This window comes from Equus caballus, chromosome 3, assembly GCF_041296265.1.
Source record: "Equus caballus isolate H_3958 breed thoroughbred chromosome 3, TB-T2T, whole genome shotgun sequence".
Classification (NCBI taxonomy): Eukaryota; Metazoa; Chordata; class Mammalia; order Perissodactyla; family Equidae; genus Equus; species Equus caballus.
Genome location: NC_091686.1, coordinates 118120778 through 118145923, shown reverse-complemented (window position 1 = coordinate 118145923; position 25146 = coordinate 118120778). Strand labels below are relative to the sequence as shown.

At 56.7% G+C, this 25146-nt stretch overlaps 1 protein-coding gene across 2 annotated transcripts in view; it reads right to left on the bottom strand.

Annotated features, from left to right (window-relative positions):
- Positions 1–25146, bottom strand: part of WDR1 (WD repeat domain 1) — a 44013-nt gene that overhangs the window by 4503 nt on the left and 14364 nt on the right. Inside the window, exons 4-12 of one of the 2 annotated variants that reach the window (XM_023638348.2) lie at positions 23250–23397; positions 21959–22139; positions 13667–13744; positions 13206–13286; positions 12647–12880; positions 9124–9211; positions 7140–7296; positions 5629–5716; positions 2363–2473 (exon numbers count right to left, since the gene is read on the bottom strand). In XM_023638348.2, coding sequence (XP_023494116.1) covers positions 2363–2473; positions 5629–5716; positions 7140–7296; positions 9124–9211; positions 12647–12880; positions 13206–13286; positions 13667–13744; positions 21959–22139; positions 23250–23397 — 1166 coding nt within the window. Of the gene's footprint in view, positions 1–2362; positions 2474–5628; positions 5717–7139; positions 7297–9118; positions 9212–12646; positions 12881–13205; positions 13287–13666; positions 13745–21958; positions 22140–23249; positions 23398–25146 lie in introns of both variants that reach the window. The other variant, XM_070262705.1, reaches the window with a different exon arrangement.

Genomic DNA, 25146 nt, shown 5'->3' with positions numbered 1-25146 from the left:
GCAGCCAGGTGAGCTGCTCCTTCCACAGGGCACCAGAGGATGCCTCCTCAAGTCCCTCAGAGCTCTCCTGGCTTACTCAGCACAGCGGCAGAATTACTCGGAAGATGGTTAAAATGCAGAATCTTAGGCACCCCCAATTCGGATTCTGCATATTTGGGTGCTCAAGAATCTGCTTTTCTTCATGAATACTTTAAAAAGTTCCAATGCAGGTATTCACAGGCTGAGAAAACGCCTGTACTCGTGTCAACTCTCCAGCAAGGGCCCTCGACCATCTGGCCTTGTCCCCTCCAGCCACACCATCTGGCCCCTCGTGCTCCCTGCCTGCTCCCAGCCCCCAGCCGATTCCTTCAGGCGCCAGGCTCCCCTCTCTGGTGAAACTTCCCTCTGTCCAGCCCGCCATCTCCTACAGACTCCCTAGGCATCGCGGTCCAGGCACATCTCAGGGAAGGCACACCTGCTTTTCCACAGGGCATGCGCCACTCAGCCACTGGCTGTCCCTGAACTCCAGGGGTCCTCGAGCCAGAGATGCCCACAGGATGTTCAACAGCCCAGTTCCGCTCTGCTCCCCAGCTGCAGCCTCCAGGAGCTGCCTGGGCATCTGTGCTGACGGTCCCACCTGTGCTTTGGGAGCTCAGCTAGGGTGGAGGCACTTTGGGCACCTCCCCTCTAGGCCAGGGATCCCCTCAATTTTATGCTCCCAGAGCCCTGTCCAGGGCCAGGCCCTGAGAAGCGTAACACATGCTGGAATGAATCAGTGAAGGTGGCAAGGCGAGCAGAAGGGGGCCTGAGAAGGAAAAGGGAAGTATTGGGGTGGGTGGGGACCCTGTGAATGCCCGAGGCTGCCCTGCAAGGCAATCAGGGACCAGCTCGTCCTCTCAGGGCAGCTGAGCTGTCGGCCTTCCAGACAACCACAAGGTCTGCTATGTCCACGACGCCCTCCTGCTTTGCCTCTGTTGAGGGAGGAACACCAAGTCCAGCCCCATGTGGCTCTCTGAGCACAGCAGTCCTTGAGGCCACTGACCAGCCCACTCCATGCCTCACGCAGCAGGAGTCTGGGCTCTGTAGTCTTGTGAAGAGGAACCTGCCCCCAAGGGAAACTGGAAGGAAGGGAAAGGCTGCATTCACAGATGGCACATGGAGATCATGGGAACCACACACTGCCGATGTCCACCGTCAGGGTGAGTGACACTCACCCGCTGGAATGTTATAACATCATTAAAATAAATGACACTCGTGTGTATGGGACAATGGGGTAACTCCATAGAAACGCAGATGTGCACCTGTGGGATGTACAAAAATGCACAGGCCTAGGACTGGAGACAAGTTGGAAAGATGAAAACTGCCGACGCCTCGAGGTCCTAGCTGAGAGAATGGACTACCCAGCAATCTCTTTTTCAGGAGATAAAAGGGAAGGCCTAAGAAGCAGGGCATGGTGATGTGGCTGTGCCAGAGGAACATCAGGTTCAAATCCCACTTCTGACCTTAACCTCCTGCCCCAGGACCCCGGCTGGGAACCCCTCCCTAAAAAGGCAAAGGCTGTTTCTCAGGACACGCCTGAGGGTGGGTGGGGAGCGGCCTGGCCCGTGAGGAAAGGCTGGCTCTCGAGCTGGCTCAGTTCCACATCCGGCACCTCCAGATGAGACGGGGCCCGGCATGAAATGCCTGCCCGGCCTCTGGCACAGGGATGGCGCTGCCCAAGCACTGGCTTCCCCAACTAGAGCGAAAGGCCTGATGTTCCAGCCGCAGAATCATTCACCAGCGACCCTGCCCTCGCAGGGCCAGGTGAGGACGGAGGCAGTGTGGCCCGCACTCAGACCTGGGCTGGCAGACAAACCCTGCAGTCCACGCAGCACTAGTCTTCCTTAGAGAGCCGGAGAACTACAGTGTGGACGACAGAAGTCAGAACTCCAGGAAAACCGTGAAACCATCAGGTTAGTACTTTACTTCGCAGGTGTTATGATCTGCTTGTCACTCTCCTCCCCGCAAGCTCCAAGCCCAGCTTGTCAGCACCACTCCTGTCCCAACACGCCACACTCTCGCACTCCTCAGCCACTCACGGGACCCTCACCGAGGCCACAATGTCCCCTCCTCTGGGCTCCCTGCCGTGTGCTTCAGCACAGCCCCTCCTCACCGTGGGGCCCTCTGTCTCCTCCACACCACTGCACAGGCCAGGACGAGGGTCCTGGGGGCTGGGCAGCCCAAGGGGGCTCTCACTCAGGCAGCAGGAGATGCCCCAGGCTGGTTCCCAGGGGCCCAGTCCCACTGCCCTCCCGTGTGCCCTGAGACAGAACCACACTCACGCAGCTCAGGTCGCCCCCAAACCACCCAGATACCCAGAAGGCGAAGGCAACGGGGTCCTTACCGCGCCCCCGACAGCCACCATGTCACCGCTGGGGTGTACTGCCACAACTTCGGGCTCGTAGCCGGGGTTGTCGATGCTGAAGCACTTCTTCTGATCCTTCAGCAGGACGATCTAGGAAGCATGCAGACAGCCGGTTAGAGCCGCAAAGGCCCGGGACAGACGGGTCAGTCCTAGTCTATGGTCCGTCCCAACCCTCCTGGGGGCAGGACAGTGCGGGGCCAGGCAGGCTCCAGCCACACTGACTGGCTCAGGCCTGTGCAGAGATGTGCTTCCTTACTTGTCAGTCAGTGGGCACAGTAACAGTTCCTAGTCACAGGACTGCAATAAACATTGGCTGTCACCACCACCATCGTCACTACGTTACTGCTACCACTACTGGCACCGACCTCCCAGGAAGCCACGTGGCGTGGGGACTTTAGTTCCTCCAGCCCCACAATGAGCACGATAAACGAGCTTTGCTCAACAGAGTTCTCAGAAGGCGCAAGAGGACAAAAGCATTTAGAAATGACGAGGCTCTAAATCAACACTGGAAATGAACATGAAATGTGAGGATTCTCAGTTCTGGCTTCCCAGGTCCGAGGAAGCACCCTTCAAACTGACCCAGAGTGTATGAAACATCCAATGTGCGTCCGCTTGTTAGTCTCCCACAGCCTGATGCCCCCTCTTAGAGGGAGAAAACTGGGGGTCCCCAGGCAGACAACAGAGCTGGGACCCCCCCCCAGGCCCATGGAGGCTCTCTGCTCTCCACCAGCATAACTAGCCTGAATGCAAGGACAAGGACAGGGCAGATGGCTCACAGTAAGGTGGTCTGGAGGCACCCCAGCGCACCTCTCCTGCGCTCCACCCCACCAGCACCTGCCTTCCTACTCTGACAGGGACAGGACAGAGTCCTTAGGTGGGGGTGAGTGCCCAGGTGCCCAGGCCCTAAGGAAGGGCTCTGGAGACAGACAGCCCAGGGCCTGATCCTACTGCCTGTGGGCACAGCTCATGACCCGCCTGAGCCTCAGCCTCCTGGGGGATAAGAACCTAGCGATGCCCAGACATCAGGAGGATGGAAATTCAGCGCTCAGGGTCACTAAATATCTAATAAAAGCAAAGAAAAACAGTAGTTCACGTCCACACACATTGCTAAGAGTGTTGCATGCCTTACATCCCTAGGAGATGGCAAGATCTCCTTCCCATGGTATAGAGAAGAAAATGGGGTGCAAAGAGAGTCCACCACATGCCCAAGGCCTCACAGCTGTTAGAGCTGAGCCAGGACTCATGCCTGGGCCGCAGGATCCTGGAATCCCTGCCCTGGCCACCACCCTGTAGCTTCTACCCTCTGGCAACAAGCAGAGGTTACCCCACATCGGGGGCCGTCTACTGCCTCCCGCTCCCACTCGCTCCTTGCTATCCCTCCTAGTTTTAACTTACTGGACTGTTCCTGGACAGTGTGGCCGAGATCTGTGACAGCTCTGGCTTCATCTCGTCGTACCCCTGCCAGCTGTCCCACTAAGGGCAGGCAGGCCCCCTCCCCAACCTCCCGCTTCCACGTGTATCGTGGGCTGAGGGAGGCGGAGGAGGTACTGGGCGGATGGGAGGCAGCAGCCTCACTAAAATCCACTCCTGAAAATGCACTCGAGAGAAACATTCACCTCTGTCATCTGCCCGACTCAGGAGTGGGCTTACCTATCTGATGGGTAAGGACCGGGGGCATAAGCATTTGCCTAAGAGGCAAGATCTGGACCTGGCTGTTTCCTGACCGAAAACCAAGAGCCCCTCCTAGCACATCCTGCTGACTCTGTGATCTGCAACGGGGCGTTCCACAGAAGCCTCCTCCCTAGAGCAGGGGCCACAGATGCCCGCGAGAACGGGGTGAGTAACAGCACATCACAGAACAATCGTGCACACCCGATCCCAAGGGGCCGGGACTCATCAGAACCTGTGGGCCCAGGGTAGGAGCCCTGCTTGGGCCTGTCCCGGCATTCTCGCCTGCCCCTCTCTGAACGAGCTCATGTCACCCTCACTGTGCACCCCAGAGGAGGGCCTGGCGTGACGGCCACTCCACAGACAGGAAACCGAGGTCTGGAGATGCAGAGCTCTGCCTGAGGCCCTGCGGCTGTGAGAAGGCGGGCCTACTGCAGAGCCCAGGCTCTCACCCTCTCACCTGCAAAGGCCAGGTGTGCAGACACCGAGGCTGGAAGAGCCCACGCCACAGAGAAGCAGCCCTTCTAGAACGTGCCTTTCAGTCTCTCCCCCACCCCGCCAAGGCGCTCCAAGCCATTTATTCCTTCTGTGCCCCCACTGGCCACTCAGGCTGTTTGCAATAATTGCTTGGCAGGAAGTCTGTGTTATCTAGGACACACAGAAATCCATTCCCCCGAAGCAATTAACTTCACAGAACGAGGAGGGCGGTGGATCCTGAACAGCAGCTTTCTTTAGCAGGGTTTGTCACTTGTGCCAACGGGGCTCGGTCACACCTGCCTTCCCCAGGCCACATGCTGGGATGCCACGTCCACGGAGCAGAATCCTGCACAAAGTGGGTTAGGCTTGGGTCTCAGTCAAGGGTGCTTCATTCCAGAAAGTGCAGAAGAGTAGCATGTAGGTGACCTCGCTTTCTTGAACGAGAACCCAGGCTGTAGAGTTGGAACACCAAACCCATTCGGACTTGGGAGGCCCCCTGCCATCATGTGGCCTTGGGGAAGTCACCAGATCACACTAACCCTCAGCCTCCTTGTTCACGAAAGGAATTTATGATGGTACAAGGAGACCAATAGGTGTCCTCATATTCCTCCCTGTGAGCTGTCAGGGATGAGAAAACTGAAGCTCAGCGAGGGTAGGAAAATGCCTGAAGTCACACAGCTCCGATGCTGCAGGGCTGGGGTTTGAACACGAGTGAAGACAGAACCACCCTTGTAGGCCTCACGGGCAGATGGACGTGCAGGGTGGTCTAACTCCCAAGTGCAGGCTCTGACCAGGCTGCCCGGGTTCAAATCCCAGCTCTGCTCGTCTGCCAGCCGCAGACCTTGGGCAGCTCCCCCTCTCTCTGCCTGTTTCCTCATCAGTGCGACGGGGACCACACTGTGCCTGACTGACGGGACTGCTGAGGATTAAAGGAGAGAATGCATGTGAAGCCCTAGCAGAGTGCAAACAGCACTCAATAAAATCGTCTGTTAGAGCGACTGTCAAACGGGAAACGAGCAGGATTTAGACAGACACTGCACGGCTGCCAGCTCTGATCTGCCATCCACTCTCTTCCAGCCAAGGCTGCGGCGGGACTGTACCTGCCCAATGCACACGACCACGGCGTATCCTCCAGGGCCGACGGCGACGCACTTCGGTTGAACATCCAGTTTCACAACTCCCTGTCCGCTGAGAGAGAGAAGGGAAAATGTGTCATTTCCATCTCCACGGGCTCAGTGTAGGTATTAAAGACACACTTCCTGCAAACCCACGGCAACTCAGGCTGTTTCAGAGAAAAGAATTCTACAGCAACCTATACTGAAGGAGCAGTTTGCTAAAACACGGGAGTCAAAAATGACTCAGATTCTGGAAGAGATTAGAAATCACGCTGGGGGCTGGGGGCGTGGGGAATGTGGTGGTGAAAGGAAGTAAAGTGAGTGATTTCTGTTCCTGCTTATCTGTGACAGGACCCGCCACCCTATCACTGTGCCCAGTCATGGCTTCCGTCCCATCTGTCGGCCACAGGCCCTGTGTTCCCTAGGCACAGACAGAACCGAGCTGTGCTCCCCTGACTCCTGAGGTCATAACCAGTCTTCCCAACAGGGTAATTTTCAAAAGTAATCTGTTACTTTTCATGGGTGAAAACCACATTATCTCTACTTTTAGCTAATGCTATGAAAACACAGCCTAGAAAAATTTGCACGCACACACAGACTTCTTGAAAACGGTAAACTGGGGAAAATTCCATGGAACTGGGCCAAGTGTGGCGTCCTCAAGGCTCACTGGATGGGCACCTGTGGCAAGGTGACCAGCTGGGGCTCAGCTGGGGCTCTCTCATCAGCTGAGGCTCTCTCATCAGCTGAGGCTCAGGGCAGCAGCACAGCCCTCTGCCCGCCATGGGAAGATATTCACAAGCAGCGTGCTAATGCCGGGGGTCCCTGCAGGGCAGCATGAAGAGATGACCGGCCCTAGACACCTGGGTTCTGGGGCAGCTTCCACACTTTTCACCAGGCTTGACTCACTCACAATGTCTAGTTTGATGCCAGGCAAGTGAGACCCACAAAACTTGTGGGGTGCTGGAGGCATGGAGTCTGACCATCCACGAGTCAGAACACGTCCCTCCTTCCTGCTCACCCTGCACTGAGACAGCAGCTCATCTGTTAACAGATGCCATCCCAGCTCCAACGACTGCTGACCAGGAGCACCGGAGCCAAACCAAACCCAATGCTCCTTCTACTCAGGTCACCTGTGTGCCGTCTGTCCTTGTGGAGCACCTGCCATGTGCCAGGTGCCTCTGACAGTCTCGCTGGACCTTTCCAATGGCCGAGGCAGGCTCTGCGGTCACCGGTTACCCTCCTTTACTGACGAAGGGGGAGCTCGGCGAGACCTGCTCTGCCTGGATTCCCAGGCAGAGTGTGCCTGGTCTGGTCTGTGCAGGCCGCCTGGCACAGGGCGGGGCATCAGGAGAGTAAGTGCTCAGGGAAGAAGTGAGACAAGCAGAGAAAACGTGTCATGAGCACTAACCACTAGAAGCAGAGGGCCTTTGTGGGGCTCTGTGGTGCATTCTGGACCCCCAGACCCTGATGCACCCCAGTCCTCGGGCGGCTCTCACCTGTAGTCCCTCAGAGTGAGGTTGGTGTACCGCACCGTATCGTCCATGCTGCAGCTCACCAGCTGCCCAGACTCGTCCACGGTCATCCTGGACACCTGGTTCGTGTGGCCCTTTCCAGCGAAGGAGTCATTTTCCCCTGTCTCCGAATCCCAGTAATGTGGGGCAGGGGTTAAGGAAAAGCCTAACTCCAGGAGGTGGTGCGTGCCCTCTGGGGAGGCCGTGGCCAATCCCTCATCCCGGGCAGCATGTTGGGGGCAGGAGAGCGAGCTGCGCCTGAGGGGAACTCCTGGCGCATGTCCAAATTCGAATTTCAGAGAGCAGACGTTCTGGAAAACCAGCAAGACGGCCTGGGTGCAGGCCAGCAGGCTATTTATAACCCAACTTGCCCAGTTAGAGACAGACTGTCTAAGCCTCCTAGGACAGTGTCGCACAAGGCTGCCAGGGCAGATCTCAGACTCGTGCTGCCATAGCAGTTAGTGCTGGGAACGCATCAGAACCGTCGTGGTGGCTCCTGCATTAAAGGGACAGCACTCTTGGGGCAGAGGCTTCAGAAGGAAGCTGCTTTTCACTGTGACTGTAGCTGAGCCAACGCTTCATCCTGCTCTTTCTGTAGCCTGCGATCAAGCCTCTGACCATTAATAGGAAGCTGGCTGTGCCCCGCTGCTGAGCCGATGGCCACCCAGGTGCCGCCGGGTGACGGCCCGGGGCGGATCCACCTTGGCGGGGCTGGTGTGTGGACTGTAAGCTCGAGGGGCTCAGGTGGGACATGTGTTTTAAGTTATGAAATTCTTCTTTCAGGTCAACAAAGAGAATCTCATTTTACATAAAGACCATTGTTCCCTTTAGGGAGCCACGCGTGTATTCCATCAACACGTTCTCGTGACGCAGACCCCAGCCATCGACCCTAAGGAAATGTGTTAAGTGTCAGAGGTTAGAGGTTACTGTCCTGGTGCACTGATGCGGGGATGAGCAGGGAGAGGAAGGGTGGCACCAGTAAGGGGGTGATGCTGGGCCCGCTGTGGACGCACAGCTACAGATTTTCATGCTGTGCTAGGAGCTTCTCTGCCCACCGGCCCCTGGCCCCGATGTGATACAGGTTAGGGCAAGATACCCTCCCCTCCTCACATTTAATGGGGCAGAGGGTGACTTATCTACCTCCCTCCCTCGGGGCTGTGTGGAGACCTCCCTGGATCTTGCTTGTGAAAACTGGGAAGCCCTGCAGGGACAAGGCGTGAGAGGCACAGGGTGCCTGGGGAGCCCCTCCCAGGGGGAGTGGCAACACATACACTAGGAAAGTCTACACGAGGCAGGCCTTGCACACGGCTCCACTGCTGGGGTCGGGGGCAACAAATCAGCCCAATGACACCCCCGCTATGAGCCAGGTCCCCCTCCACCCCTACAGACAGCTGCTCCAACATGGGACAGCCCTGGGAGGTGGGGGTTACTAGCCCCAGGTCACAAACACCAGAAGGGGGGTTGTAAAGGCTGCCACCCACGCCTCCAGGGACAGCAAAGAACCTCACCAGGAGAGGGGGACTCGGTTTCAGTCCTCGCTCCGCTGCCAACAAGGGTGCGACTTTGGGGAAGCACTTCAGCAACCTCAGCTTCACTTTTCCCTTTTTTAAAACAGGGGAACTCTACTAAAAGGTTCCAAGTCCTTTTAGATTCTAACACTCACTATTCTACTGCCTGTGAGAGAGAAAAGGCTGGTGCTAGTGTCATACAGGGGAGAAGCAGCTTAAGTTCAGAGAAGTTCAGCAACCACTCAAGTTTGCACAGCAAGAAGTCACCCATCAGGTCAAGGCTGTGGCCTGAAGCTGGAGGCCCTCCATGTGGACACTGGCATATCTCAGCGGCCAGGACTGGTTTGGAGTCCTGTTGCTGCCACCTGGCTGGCCTCGCCTCTGGCACTGGTACCGTGGGAACAGGAAACTCCCATCTCTCCTGCCAGGGTCCCCGGAGCCAGCTCTGAGTCAAAGGATATTAATGTGCCCATCGTGGCTCCCAGAGTAGATGTAGGACTTGCCGCCGTTTTTATGCACCGTCAGACACTGGATTGACTTGCTGTGACCCTGTGTAGGAGACAGACGGGGCAGGGTGAGCCGAGGACACGCCATCCTGCCTCTTTCACTCGCGACTGCTCTCTACTGACCACAGCCCCGCGTGAGAGGCAGAATGCCCTCCATGTGCCGCAGCCCGGTGTGCCTGAAACACCTCCCATGAGCCACGGTCAGCCTTCCCCAGTGGACTGACTGACAAACCTCGTCGTTCTGGCCCTCCCTCTGAGGCACCTAGCTGTGACCAGGGCTGAGCATGTGGGTCTAATCAGATCCCCAGCAGCCCAGCACCCAAGTCCATGCAGACTGACCCCGGCAGCACCCCAAGGGACGAAACGCTGCTCTCAGGACGAGGACGAGCCCTGACCCAGGTTGAGCCTCGACAGAAGGGAAGCAACAGTAACGGGAACAGTCATGGGAGGGCTCAACCCTCACCCAGCAGGCAGGGAGACCTCCGGGCCCCCGGGACCCACACAGTCCCGGATGCTGTGGACAGTGTGTTCCGTACCCAGAAGCACAACTCACCACTCTGGCTTCGGCCCCCGGCTTGTGAGGTTTCTCTGCCAACTCCCCCTCCCCATCCAAGCTGCCGGAGGGCTCTGACCCCTACAACCTCCTGGACTGGTGACATGGTGGGCACAGAGCACTCATCCACAACCAGACACCGGCTTCAAGGGGGCACTTAGCCTCTCTCGTAACTGCCCTTGGGATGGAAATAACCGGCTGAGGTGTGGTCTAATCATAGCTCTTTCCCTCGTCAGCGGCAGGCAAGTCTCCCTTGGCTCTTTGTCAGCAACGCTCTATGGCCAGGTCGCACAATTCCTGCCTAGGCCTTTCTCCCAGGAACTGCCCAAGCAGTCTATTTGTTGCCACGATGTGGCATGTATCTTCAGAGAAAGGTACACACAGTTCTCAGGAGATGGGAGAACCAGTGAACAGACACACTGAGTCACTTCCACCCACATCTCCTTCCAGGACAGCGTCCTGCTAGCGCTGCTACCTCAAGCACAGTCCTCAGACTGTCGCCTCGCTGGGAGTCTCCCCCGTGCAGCCTGGGGACTCAGAACACAGGCTCAATGAGACGCCCAGGGACTGGTGCACACCCACTGCCCGGGGACTCAGAATGTGCACTGAATGAGACGCCCAGGGACTGGTGCACGTCCACCACCCGGGGACTCAGAACCTGTGCTCAGTGAGATGCCCAGGTACTGGTGCACACCCACTGCCCGGGGACTCAGAATGTGCACTGAATGAGACGCCCAGGGACTGGTGCACGTCCACTGCCCGGGGCAGCAGCCATGCCTGGGAGCCTGTGAGAAATGCGAGCCTGCTCTCACATGTGCACACTCCGTGAGCAGGGGTGCAGCCGGCTGCGTGTTCTGATCGGGGCCCTCTCAGGTGAGACTGAGGCACCTTCAAGCTTGAGAAGCAGAAGCACCTGCATGTGTCTTCAAAGTACCGCACCAAAGAGCCACCCCTCAGCTTCTGACTGACTCCCTCTGGGGCCGGCCCAGCACTGAGCCCTTTTCTGAAGCTCCCAGGTGATTTGAACGAGCGCTGCAGCTGAGAACAGCGATTCTAACTCCAGCCTTCTCCTGAGATCACACACAGCCTGAGATCAGCACCAACCCCCGCTCGGGAGTCAGGCAATGTGTGGCAGGAGAGCAGGGAGGTGAGTTTCTTTTCTGCCCATGAGACTGGAGCCGGGCCCACAGTGCCTGTGCTGTCGGTGGCAGTGACATCAGCAGGAGCAGTCACATCCAGGCTTCCCTTGTTCCCAGGGTGGTCCTGGGGCACCAACAGTCACGGAGTGATGCCTGGGATGGCCACCTGGGCCCACTGCTGGAGCAGCCCACGGGAAGCTGCTCCTGGGCAGAGAAAGTGGGCTGACAGGAATGGCTGAATCTCTTGAGCAATTTCCCTCCATTTCACGTGCAGGCCCAGAAAAGTGACTGTTTCCAGGGACCCCTCCCAGCTCCCCCAGACTCTGTGCCAGGCCGTACACAACTTCATGTTATACTCATCACCCTGAGTGGGAGCCCACCGAGGAGGAGGCCCCAGTGCCCCTATCCTCAGGGGTCAAGCACACCTTCGAGAGCAGACGGCACAGAGTGGCTAGCGAGGCCCGATGCGGCTGTTGTTCTGCATCAGCCCTTCCTGCCAGCAACGCCCCCACCAAACAGAACGCAGTGAGCACGTAGCTGACCCGAGCCTCAGGAGCCAGTCACACGGGGTTAAGGAGGCAGATGGCCTGGCTCAGCCCCTTCCTTGTAGGCGAGGTCATCTGTAAAGTGGGGTCAACGAGAGCTGCCACCTCACAGAGACTATGAGATGCATAAAGCACTGCAGGTCCGGGCACGAGGCTGACACTCACTGACCGCGGAGGTGCGGACTGGGGTCCCCAGGGGAATAGTCCCAGCCTGGCCCACACCAGCCCTACCGGGTCCAGGCACCTATCTCCACAGCAGTGAAGCAGCCAGGTAAGCAGTACATGAGAAAGCACTGGGGTCTGCCACCTGGAGTGGCTTAAAACGCCCCGGGGGCTCAGCTGCCAGGATGGGGTGTGGCATGCAGACCAGCTGTGGAGACCCTTCCCTTGAAGTCATGGCTCAGGCTCCTTAGAGGGGGTCACCCGCCCGGGGCCACCAGAGCAGGTGATCTGGAGCTCCCACCTCTGACAATGCCCCTACCAATTCCCCCACCCTTGTAGAAGCAGGGTTTGCAGTGGGCAGCACCAGAGCAGGGCCCCAAGGACACAGGAGCTCCTGGTCCTAGTCTGGCTGCAAGTTTCCTGAGATGTCAAAATCACCAGGGCTGATGGATGGGGCACCCAGGGCAGATGCTGGAATCAGGTGCCTGAGTAAGCCCTCCCAAGTACCGAGGATGGATACCGGGTCAGGGTCCTCCTACCCCTCAAGGCCCCCACTCCTCCAACTTCATCTTCTCCCACTCCCCACCACTCCCTCAAGCCTTCTTTGCTCTAACCACACAGAACAAGTGTCTCCCCACTCTCATTCCCGTGTTCAAATCCCACATCGCCAAGGTCCAGCTCCACGGCCTGCTGCCCCTCCCAGCATGGTGATGCTCCACTTACCCCGGCTTGGGGCTCAGCGCATTTCTGGTCCTGCCTCACAAGTGAAGACACAGCCTGTGAGCTCCTGAGTGAGGCTGATCCCCTCAGGACATAACGATGACTCCTGACAGCAGGGGTAAGGGCCCCTGGCCTGAGCCCCCAGGCCCTAAACTCTTATAGTAGCTCAAGGGGAACTCAGTGCCTGGCCTTCCACCCCTGCTATACTCACATTTCAAAAGCAACCAGCATCCTGCCATTCCAACAAAGCCCCCAAGGGCGAGCCTCCAACTCTCCCTCACCTGTTGCTGCCCTTTCCTAGCTGGGCGCACACCTCTCTTCCTTGTAGCCCCTACAGACAGAGCCCAACGCAGCCTTACCTTGATGACCCGCAGAGGTTTGCTGGGGTTGTTCTTGTCCAGGTAATTGATGTACCCAGACAGAGAGATGCTGAGGAGGTGGTCCTTCTGCCATAAGCAGCCCAGCTGCTGGTCCAGAACATTGGAGCCCATTGTAAACGTGTTGACGACAGAATTCACATTGACGTCCCAAATTTTAGAAGTTTTGTCTCCAGAAGCAGAAAGCAAATGGGTGCTATCAGGACTCCAACTAATCTACTCAAACAAAATGGCATGTCACATGTCAGAGCATTCCAGAAAGGGAAGGGACCCCAGAAAGCAACCTGTCCACAGCCCTCATTTCTGAGCAGGGAGAAGGAAAGCCCGGGAGGTGATGGGATACACCAGGGCAAGATGGGATGAGTATCTGGGCCTTCTGTTCTGGCCACTTGCTTCCCTAGGCCACATCACCCTGTGCTCTGTGACCCTGAAACTCTACACCTCCTCCCTGACTCTGAATCCCACATTTTAACCTTCTATCTGCAACGCAAATACAGTCCACCCACAACCACAGAGTCCTGAAGCGTGAACCCATACTTACAGCATAAATGCCTCCGTCGTGAGCCTTGCCTCCTCCCAGCGCACACACTTTCTCTCCCGTCTTCCCATCATAGATGTATATCTTTCAAGAAATAAAAATATATGTGGATCATCTGTGTGTGTGAGTGAATGCACTTAATAGTTAGCACCCCAAATGAGCTCTTCTTTATTTATCATTGCTTTATCATCAAGCGAGTCTGTGACTGCGACTCTTAAAAAAAGAATTCGTTTAAAAAAAGTGCTAATAGCTTGTGTTTCGAGCTCCATTTAAAAGGAGAGAGACGGAGACGTGTCTGCTGTGCTTTGAGGACACAGCCCCTTAACCAAGCCACGTTCTGGGAAGTGGGAAGAAGGGAGATTTCTGAGTTCCGCACATCAAGACTGGCTTTACAAGTGTGTCTGTTCTGAACAGTCGCAGAGGACAATGAGATGAAGTCCCACCCCACAGCCCCCAGCCCCTACCTGGCCGTCAGCACTGGCCGTCGCAAATCTGTTCCCGTCAGGAGAGAATCGCACACAATTGACAAAGCGGCTGTGGTCCTGCGGGAAAGCGGACAGTTAACATCTGACAACAGGAAGTTCAGGAAAGCCCTCTGTGAAATACGCAGCCTGCTTCAAACATCAGCTACTGCGACCACCGTGAACTGCCAGGCCACAGGAGACTTGGGAATGAGTCGGAAGTAGCTGCTCACTGGCTGGGAGGTCTGACTCAGCCCAGCGGGAACGCCATGCTCCAGCTAGGCCTCCCTCCGCTGAGACATGTCCCCTGACCTCCGTGGACAGCCCCAACCCTTAAGCTTCCTGATGCCAGGATCACAAGGCCTCTTCCCCGGGTCTCCAGGGCCCGACCAGGCCCAGTACACAGCAGGTGCTCAGTGGGTACTTGCTGACGAGTAACTGAGGTTTTCAAGAAATTAAAGAGGTTATGACCTTCATCGGAATGAGAGTCTCAGCAAGTGAGGAGAGGTGACCTCCAGGCTGATTCCCTCCCTTGAAAGGTAAATGAGCTCATTGTTTGCTCAGTCAAGAAGGGTTTGCACCAGGGAATGATCCTCTCAACCCCGCAAACACTAAGCTCCTTAACACAAGGCCTTGCCCCTCTCGCACCTCACCTGCAAGCACGCGTTAAGCATCAACCATGCACACAGAGGGAAGACCATGTGAAGATGGAGGCAGAGACTGAGGCTGTGCTCCCACAGCCAAGGGATGCCTGGGGCTACCAGAGTCTGGAGGAGACGAGGAAGGAATGAAAGGGCGCACAGCCGCTGACACCTCAGCTCGGACTTCCGGCCTCCAGAACTGACAGCATGAATTCCTGTCATTTAAGTCACCCAGTTCGTAGTACTTTGGCACGGCAGCCCCAGGAAACTAACACACGTAACAAACGTCTGTGGTGCTCACGTGATAACCCTTCAAGTAAACTGTGCTCACTGCAGTGCTGAAGAAACCCAGGCCAGGAAGGAGAAATCGGTGCCACGGTTCCCCTGCAGGGGAGCCCCAGGGCCAGGGATCAAAGGGACCAATGGCCCTGCAAAGTCCACTGGGGAGGGTCAGCAGGAGGAATGGGGGTGCGTGACTAGTGGTTTCCCTGGGTAGGCAGCTCTCCTCCTGGGAACCACACGACTGAGATTGTGGCTCCAGGCCGCCCGCCTGCTGAGACCTCCAGGCCAGGCGCTCGCCCTCAGCCCTATCAGACAAACCTCTCTGGCCAGAAAAAATCCAGTCCAGAGCACCGATGCAAAGCAAGCCTGCCCTTCCCACTCACCAATTCAACTGTCAATTAAACCCTCAACTGACAAGGCCAGAGCTAGCCGAAATTGCGTCTGGCTCCAGGGGTCCCTTCTCAAGGGTCATATCCGCTCGGGGTCGGGGTGGGGGAGGTGGGGTGTCAGGCCAAGAGCTGGTCCTAGACCAGTGAGTCAGGGATGCAGAGACCCTCCCACCGCACTGATGATGATGATGAAAACTTGAGAACGCCAAGGCCCCTGACCACAGGGAGCGCAGAGGGATGACTGCTGATCACACAGTCACAGCTTCCACCCTGTACAGGCCCCCATCTCGTCTTGCCTCATTGCAGCCAGCACCATCGTGGGACTGATTGAAGAGCTTGTCCTCTACGGGGTCATCACCAGCACCCATGACGGGGCGCAGGTGCCTCCCAGTGCTGAGGCTCAACCAGGCCCGACAGCGAGGTCTGCAAGGTGCCTTGGTGCCCCGCAGGTCAGGGCGACCCAGAGGCCCGGAGGCAAGGATAGCACCGTCTGGGTGTAGTGCCCGAAGCGCCGTTTCCTGTGTTCAGGCTGAGCTGTGTGTTCTGTTCTTTAGCTTCTCCTGCCCGCTCATCCTGGCTCTAAGGCTTGTGTTCTGTTGTCCAGCGGTCCTAGGTACGCGGAACTGAAGGACAACGGTTTCCTAGTAGGTGCAACCCACCAAACTGAATGGAAGTGGAAACAATCAACTTTCCCAAATGCGATCTCTCAGGCCCTCCTGACTGTTCTGCCTCCATGGCTGCCACACGCCCTCCCCACTCCCCCCTACGAGGGGCCTTGCAGAGCCTCCAGGCACATCTGTGCAGGAGACAGCCAGGCCCAGAGAGGCTGGGTCAGGAGAGCCCAGGTCTCCAGTTTCTTGTCTAGAGGCCTCGACTCAACTATGCCAGCTCTGTGCCCCTGGCACAAGACGGGGAGGCACCTGGAGTCAGATCCTTAACAACTCAGGCTGACTGCCACCATTCTGCCACCCACCCAAGGCTGTAAGGGAACCAGCTGCACAGAGGCCCACGTCCCTCTGTCTCTGTTGACCCTCAGGGGGCCCATGTCCCTCTGTCCCTGCCAGCCCTTGGGGTGCCCACGTCCCTCTGTCCCTGCCAGCCCTTGGGGTGCCCACGTCCCTCTGTTGCTGTCGGCCCTCAGGAGGCCCATGTCCCTCTGTTAATGTCAGCCCTCAGGGCCCCATGCTACCCTCCCTCAGGGCCTGCAGGGCCAGTAGTGGTTCAAAGCCAGTCATAGGAAGGTTTCTGAGAGAAAGCTGCCCAGACTTCTTGCTCATTCCTCTCAGAACCGCCTTGTGGGGAGGATGGGGCAGGCAGGCACAGCTCCTTCTTCTGGATGAGGTTAAAGGAAAATCTCTTAAGTGACAAAACCACGGCTCAAGTTCTAGACATCTGAACAAACGTCAGTCCACTCATCCGTGAGCTCTACTTGCTCACCCATCCCCGCTGCTCCCGGTTTCCTCCACAAGGTGGAGGAGGGGCTGGGTTGGCTCCCCCCTTGGGTCCCTGTGACCGACCAAGCCTTGGCTGGCCCAGTGAAGGAGGACTCCCCAGGAAGTGGGATGCCGAAAGACCTCGCAGCTCAAGGGAGTGCCACAGTGGGGCGCTGACTTCTCTTTACTGGGCATAAGGAATATGCTATGAATCAGAGGAACATTCAGCCACCGTTCAATTCCAACTCGTAACAAACTCCAGTCTCACTGGTCCCCTGCGAGGAGAACAGGGACAGCCCCTGTAAACCCCGGCTCACAGGGTCAGGAGGCCCTCCTGGAAGACAGCACAGACACCCAAGCCCGCGGCCGCCAAGCTCCAGACAGTGACTGGAGTGAGCCTCCCCCAGAAAGGCCTTCCCTGACTGCCCGGCCCCTCTCCCTGGATCCGTTTCCTCGGTCACAGCACTCGGCAGTCCCCACCATCATGGGGACTGTGCACGTGTTGACGTGTTTGTCGTCCCCTTCCCCAGGCCATGGAACAATGCGGGCTCCTGGGGGACCGTGACTGGCGTGGGTTTAGTGAAGGCCAGACGGAGCAGATGCCCCCCGAGGCCTGGGCTGTGTGGCTTTAGGAACTCCTCCCTGTCAGCTTTTCCTGCAACTCTAGCCAAGTGTCCAAATGAGCAGGAGACTGATGTCTGCTCCTGAAATAGCCCATTTAAAGGGAGGGAGCAGTGAACAGCCCATTAACCAAAAAAAAGAGGACTAAAAAGAGCCCCTTCCACAGGGAGGTGAGGCCAGAGTACAAAGTAGGAACAGTGTGGGGAGACAACATGCGGGGTTCCTGGCTGCCACCTACTGAGCTGGGGCTGCCGGCCCTTGCCCCTCCCCAGCCACGGGGTCCCAGCACCGTCCTGTGGGCCGAGGCCCCACTCACTGGGCCTCCTCTGGTGTGGAAGGGCCTTGGTACTGAGCCCCTCCTGCCTGCACCTCAGTCACAGCCAGCACTCACTGGACTCTGGTGGGACTGTGTCAGTGGATCCTCCCAAGGACCCCCTGACTGTCATTACCGCACCCCCACTCATCCCTAGTCATTAACCCCCCCACTGTCATTACCTCCCCTACACAGTGTTGCCTCCCTCAGCACTAAGAAAACTGAGGTGTGAAGCAATTAGGTAATGATTAAGTAATGCACCCGACTCCACGTCACTGATACAGACACAGTGGACTGGGCTCCATGGCCTGACTCCAGCATGCACAGGTGGACTAGCTGGTCAGCTCAGGTGTCCCCTCTGGGAGCCCCCCCTGCCTCCTCCAGGCTCAGCTGCCCCCGGATATAGTAGCCCCAGGCTACTAACCCTCACACTGCAACGCCCTGTGCCCCTCTGCCTTGTTCCCTTGTCACGAGCCAGTGGAGGGAGAAACAAGCTCAGGTGCCTGTGCCCACCACACCTCCTCCCTCCCTGGGCGTAGCACGTGCCTCCAGGGTTGGCGCTCGGAAACGGGTTTCCACCCTGACCTGAAAAGCTGCCTCGCCCTTCTTCAGCCCACCGCCCCCTCCCAAACCCTCTGTGGAGTCTTCACTGTAAAGTACCCTGATGGCAGCAGCATGTCCCTGCCTGCCTCAGCTTGTTGAGAAGCAGGAAGGAGACCCCGCACTCCACCTGCCTCCCCCACAGATCTGCCCAGTTACCTCCTTCCTCTGGAGAAAGAGACCCAGACAACAGGACAAAGGCTCATTCTAATCCTCCTTGGGCCCTTTACCACCCACATGAGCTTGGCCAGGTCACTCACCCCGCCGTCAGCTGTGGTCTGCTCAGGAGTGGAGTGGAAGGGAGACGAGGGGGAGGAAGAGGAGGCCCTGCTGAGCTCCTTCTGTGAGCATCACTAATGCACACACAGCTCTGTGAAAGCAAGACCAGCCGACACAAGGGGGGATGGCTAAGGACGAGGCAGGGGCATTCTGTATGCCCAGACCAGTGCCACGTACAGTGTGGGCACCCGATACACACTTGAACCAAAACTGCTGCTTTCTGCCCTGTCATGAGTAAGGAAACAGGAAAAACCAACCAGAAAATCTTGCATAATAGAGCTTGAAGTTTCCCTAGTTGTCCAGGAAGGCAACACTTCTATTAACAGCCAAGACTGAGTTTTCTAACTCAACTTGCCTCCAACTGTTTGGAAGGAAGTGGGACACCCCGTCTAGAGACGGCTGTGACGTGTGGATCACACACCTGTCCTGGCGCAGTCAGCCAGCCGTGCAGCTCACCTTGGCTGGGAGACCAGGCATCCCCTCCACCACAGCTGTGCTCCACCCGCTCTCAGAGACGGGTAGATGTGGCAAGAGGTTTCCAGTTCCAGGTCCCACAGCCACAGCCTGGACAAATGAGCCCCTGACACTCGTTGCTCTAAGCAATAATTTCATTAGACACAGTGTCCCATCAACTGCAGCACCTGGGGTGCGGACACAGCTCTCAGGGGTACCCGCTCCGGAAGGGGCGGCTGTGGTCATCCAGGCAGCTGACCTGCTCATCTAGCGGAGGAAGCAGGAGGCCAGAGAGGTAGAAACTTGCCCAAGGCGCAGAGAAAAGGCAGGCAAGCTAGAGACCTTTACTAGGGCCTGTCATCACACATGGAGGCACATCTATCACAGGGACGTGCTCGGCGGGAAGAAATCCCTATGGCGGAGGCAGGCAGAGGCAAGGTCCCACCTGCGCCCTTCTTTTCAGGCCATCCTTCGCTCCTCAAAGGGGAAGCTAAACCTTTGTCCACAGAATGCCAGAGCTGGAGGTGGAGACCCTGCTGCCCAGGGCCTCCGTCCCACAGCTGGTCTCCTATGATCCTGGGAAGTCACCTCCTCGGCCACCCACTGCATCAGAAATGTGAGTGGGCTGTGGGCAAGCTGGTGCCCGAGCCTATTCCAGGTGAAAGGTTCCTCCACCCTGAGCTCCTGCAGCCTCTTAAGCCCATTTCGGGTTTAGGCAAACGAGGACTAAAGCTGGCCCGAGTGGGAGCTGGCAGTCTGGCTAAAGCTGAGCCGTGACTTGGCTCTGGTGGAACCAGGAGTCAACACTCTCATTCTGCACAACATGAGAAGCTGGTTTAAACCAACAAACTCACGAGCAAAAAGGAAAGCAACATGACCCCCTGCACTCAGGCCAGCAGGATGGACGGGTGGCGTGACCTGATGTGAGATAAGTACAGTCACTGCTTTGTCTTGGAAATACTGCTTTCACTCCCACTCAGGTGCAAATAGCATCAGTTTTGTTTCGGCGGGTACTGAAGTTCACAACTTACTCCTTTTCAAGACAGCTACTTGAACTCAACCCCTGTGCTTCTCATATGCCCAGCCCTAACCCATGGCATTCACCACGGTCAAGAGGAATGTGGCAGGAACTGGAACCTGGATGAACAGGCAGCCTCCACACGACAGCTTTATTCTGGGGTTGTGAAGGCCTAGGGCAGATACACATGAGAAAGCCGCAGACTGATCCTAAAAGTCATCAAGACCTTATAAGGCATTCTGGGCGGGTGTGGGGGGACCTGAGTGCCCTCCTGTCCTTCCCACGCCAGGCCAACGGAGCCTGTTAGAGTCCTTTCCAACAGAAGCCCAAGAACTCCTCATGGAAACTCAGACTTTCACAGCATTTCTCACGTCCTTTCTATAGCTCTGTAGGGCCAGCGGAGGACGGTCATCATCATCCTATTTCCCGGGGGACCAGAGGCCCGACCAGCCCAGGAATCGCAAAGCCAGCCAGCTGCAGCGCTGGGCTGCCACCCAATGTCCCCCCATTCCTGGTCCACAGCCCCTTCTGATCTCTCCTAGATCCTTACACAGGACCCACCGGCAACGGGCTGCACCAAGACTTGAGGGAAAGTTGTGTGCTCACCCCAGAGACAGGTGCCAGCTGGGCAAACATTTCCACCTGACATTACTGGGCCTGGGCCTCGGGGTAAGGGTTCTGCTCTCAGGTTAGAAGGAAAATGGAAAGAGAAAGAATATTCCAGCCAACTCCCTGAGTGAGCACACGGAGAAGGCTGGCAGGGTGGTGAGGGCAAAGGCTCCAGTGGACTCTACCACCCACCACTGGGCCGCTCCCTGCTGGGTTTAATCTACATCTGCAAAGAGGAAACGATCCCTCTCTGTGCCAGGAAAAGAACCCCACCCACCCAAAGCCCAGAACAGAGCCAAGTGAAACCAAACAGAACGTGTCGGGGGCCTGAGAGCAGCACAGCTTCCCTGAGACAAGCTAGGATGGCCTCCTGTTACCACAGAAGCCTCTGATCTCCCTCCTTCCTCTTCTGGGTGCGGAGCAGGATGTTCAGTTATCTGACTCAGCATTTTCACCTGGTGTTCCACGGTGAACACTGACCATGAACCACAGCCTTCAACAGAGCCCCCACCACCTTCCAATTAGGCAGCAGCCACAGGAGACAGCATCTGAGAACTGCAGGGTGTCGGGAAGGGACCTTGGAGCTGCACACCCCGCAGGGCACAGAACCCCTTGCTGTGCTTCCCACACAGCCAGCCAGGCCCTGCTCAGCGGCCCCAGGAGGAAATGAAGCCCGCTTTACTACAAACAGGGAACCTGCGCAGAGCCCTTCTGTACCCGAGCCAAGATCTGTGTCTGGAAATTCTGCCCACTGCGTGAGTCCTGCCCTCTGGGGACTTGCTGAGGAAGCGTCATTGCCCTTAACGGCTACGCCCTGCCTGCTGTTTATGATTCACTGTGTTCAGTCATCAAAGTTAACAGGAGCCCACAGCCAGCCACTTGAAGGGCATTATCTCATATAATCCCTATGAGGCAGGATGCTGAACCGCTCTGCATCTTTGGGCCGTTGTGCACAGCTGAAATTCATGGTTAAAATGCTCTGATGCTCGTGCCCTCCACACTCAGCTTGCAGATGGGAAAGGTGAGGCTTAGGAGTTCAGGCCCCTGTGCCAGTCAGGGAGCATCTGAAGAGCTGGGACTCAGACCCCAAAGCCATTTATACGCAACACCCACGACATTCCACTAGGGCATGTGGAACACGCATCTTCTACAGACAAAGCATCTCATTGCCTATCACTTTACAGGTGTGTCCCCACCCTTACCATCTCTCCCGAGGAGACAAATCCAGATGTCCCTGGAAGCTCACCAACTCTGCCATTTTGGTGACTCAGCACGTCTCAAGTTGGCACAACCAAAGAGCAGGCTGACACCACGCCTGGACTCCCCTTTCGAACAAGGTACCTCTAGGCCAGGACTGGTCACACAGCATCAGAGATGCATCCTACACCACCCCAGAAATATATATATCGCCCCAGGGCAAAGCTCCCCCTCTGCAGACCCCTTCCTGCTGGAATCATCCACATGTAGGATTAGGAGGACTGGGAACTGGTGTGGTGTGAGGTTGCCCCTGTAAACCCTACTTTCCAGCTACACATCACGATATTAATGGTGTATGTCCGCAACGTTCCTGCCATCAGCATCTAACAGGTCTAGACTCTGCTGGCTCCACAGACAAACCACAACGTTAAAATCACTCTACAGAGAGAAGTCTACTTACGCCAATTGTAAACTTGAACTTGAATGGTGGCCCCTCAAAGAAGGCGGCGCAGTTATCATCGCTGCCCGTCGCCAGCCGGTATGGCCTGCTTTGCTTGATGTCCACGCTGTTGATGATTTTGTTGTGTCCCGTGATCTCGCCCACGGAAGAGCCGCTGTCCCACAGGAAGACGGCACCAAACCTTTGTCCAAGGAGAGGAGTCACAGGAAAACAAACCAACCAATCCTGGGGAAGGTCGACGAAACTGGGCAGCGGAGCTGCCGGTGCTCAGGAGGGGAGTGGGTGCTGGGAGCACAGCTCCAGCCCACGCACTTGTGACAAGAACAGACACTGAAGGCACCGGGTGTCTTTGTCTGTATGGTCCAGCACCCACGAGCCTCCACATTCAGGGTGCTTTAAAAGCACCTGCCAGGGGAACAGCTTTATGGCTTCATCAGTTTCATAAGTTTTATTTGGGGGGAACCAAGAAATAGACCAGTCACCATCCCCTACTAGAAAGAAGGTGATGCCTTGCTCTAGGCTGGCTGGCATTCAATGAAAATGCTTTGGTTACTATTTGTAACCAAATGAAAAAGGAACGGTTAAGACTAACAGGAATGACTTGAAAAACTATGTAAGAATTAATACCTACCAGAACATGCACTGAAAAGAACCTCTGAGGAGGAGAAATAAAGGTGTGCCTGAGAAGTTCAAGTGCCTGCAGCCAGCTGTGGAGGGAACCCTGACCGCAACAGAGTAAGAAAACCTGACCCTGCTGGTTGCTAGACCCCAAGCAGCCACTCAGGCCGCCTACCCAGTTATCTACCTGCCCCTTCTTTCTTAGTAAGGTGACCTCAGGGGATGGGCCCAGCTAGGGGGAAAAAATATGGCCAGGCTCCCTTATAGCTAGGTGTGGCCATGTGGAAGCTGTTGGGAGGGACCCCAATAATGCTCTTACGAGCTGTATCCCTTTCACTTTCTCCCTTTACTGCTGCCTGGAATGTGGGGATGATGGCTGGAGTTCTAGAAAGTGAAAGGCCAAGGATGTCAGAGACAGATGGAGAAGGTACCTGGGCCCTGAGACAAACCCTGAGGGGTTCACCCATGGTTACATGTCGTTGAGGCCAACCCTGAAAGAGCCAGTGGCTCAGGCTAGTCACACCCCTGTGAAGGGGGCTGGAGAGTTCTGGCACCTATGGGGTCTCAATACACACTAGTCCATGCTGGCACTGATGTCACTGTAGCCCTCCCACCAGGGGCACCCAGGAAAGGAAGCCAAGCAAGGGACACAAGCAAGGAGGGGCTGACTCACTTCTCCCTTCCTTCTCCGACCACAGCAATCCTCTTGCTGTCTTCCGTCCAAGCAATGTCCTTGATCTTCCCTGCAAAAGGCTGGTACTCATACTTCAAGAGGTGCTCCCTCTGCGTGGTATCCCAGATCCGCAGCTTCCCAGATACATCTGCAGACACAGTGGGGCAGCGAGAGCCATGGTGACCACTGGGCCAGGGCCACGTGGGCACAAGGCATGCCCACGCAGCACCACCCAGGGTTCACAGGCTTGCTGGAGTTGGCCGAGGCTGTAGCTGGGAGGAGGGCTGTGTTTTAGGTAAATAACACCCAGCCACTCCTCAGTCAGAGCCTGCTGTCTCCATGAGGACCACTACTGGCTCTCTGCCTTTCACCAGTAGTCACCTGGATTACAAGGTGTGAGTAGGCATCAGAAAGCTCAGGGACACATGGTGGCAAACCCACCGCATCGGGAAGCGGTTCTGTTTCATTTTGTATTTCTATCTCTCTAGAGGGATCTAGGCTTATGGGCCTTGGGCAAATTCCTTAACACTCAGGAGCTAAAGTTTACTTCGTTTGTAAAAGTGCCACCCACTGCTCCCGTGCAGTTGCTGCAGTAACTGATGGAAACAAGGCATGTGGCTGTGTAGCCTGGTGCCCGCTGTGACTTGCGTGGCAGCCCCCACCTTGGTCTGTAGACCCCCCCCCAGTTCCTCACCCGCGCACCTCAGGCAACGAGCAGCCCCACTCATGCCGGCGAGGCTTGATCCACAGCTCGTACGGTTGGGGCATGAGTAAGAGCTTTTTGTGAGACACACGTGGTGGGTGTTGGAAGGAATCGTACTACAGACAGAAGGTGACGCAGGCCTCTTCTCCCGGCAGCATCTGCAGCACGCTAGTAACAAAGTGACAGCTTCTCTCCTCCCCTGCCACGATCCTGTCACCAGGATCCAAGCACCAACCTGACACACCCCTTCCCAAGTGAGCACTCAATTCCCAAAATAGCAGGAAAAATGGAGCATTTTCCCTAACTCTTCAGTCTTAAAACCTCAGCCCAGAGTGGGTCTGGGGGTGTCCTCCCAGCAGGCAAGCTCGTGAAGGACCCCCAGGCCCACTTCAGTGCTAAATACAAACTCTCCAGCCGGCTCTGCTGAAAACAGCCTTGGCTCTGTTCTGGCCGAGCAGGAGGAGGGCAGAGGAGGAGGCTGCACAGGGCAGCACTGAGAGCCAGCCCCTGCCCCGTGTGGACACAGACCAGCCGGACTTAAAGGATCTCAAGATTGCTGCAGCGGACTGCAACCCATCTGAAGTGAGCTTCCCCAGGTACTGGGACCTCTAAACTCGGGGGACCTGGAACTCAGGGACCCCGTCCCCTGGCACACCAGGTACCAGGTAACTCGTTCAGCCAGAGAGCACGGCGCTTTCCCAGCCTCTCTCCTCCTCCCTCCAAACCCCACGCTATTTTTAGCCCAGGGCCCTAATCTCTGCAGTAAACGTTTCATTGTCTTCACTGGATTCAAAGGCCCAGCGTGCTGGAAACGTAAAATGTGATCTTCGCCCAAGAATACCTGGACCTGTGTGTAGCCCAAAGCTCCCTCCGTTCCTCTGCCAAATCAGGCGCTTCTACGAGAGGAGCATGTAAAAATGCCCTTCACTCGTGTGGACTGAATTCTGCAGGTCTCTGCGACAGCATCCCTCACCAACTCTGCATTAGCGTCTGAAGAGCATCGATTTCTGTCGGGGTGAACGCCCACCCGAGGACCCGGAGAGGGCAGCCAGGCCTCGGCTCAAAGTGCCGGGGGGGGGACGCTGTGCCAAGCAGGCAGCGGGGGCCCATGCCAACCACATTTCTCTCCTGACAAGACACGATTTTAAAAGGCACCAGGGCCAAATCTTGGGGCTTTAAATGAAGAGGCATTTT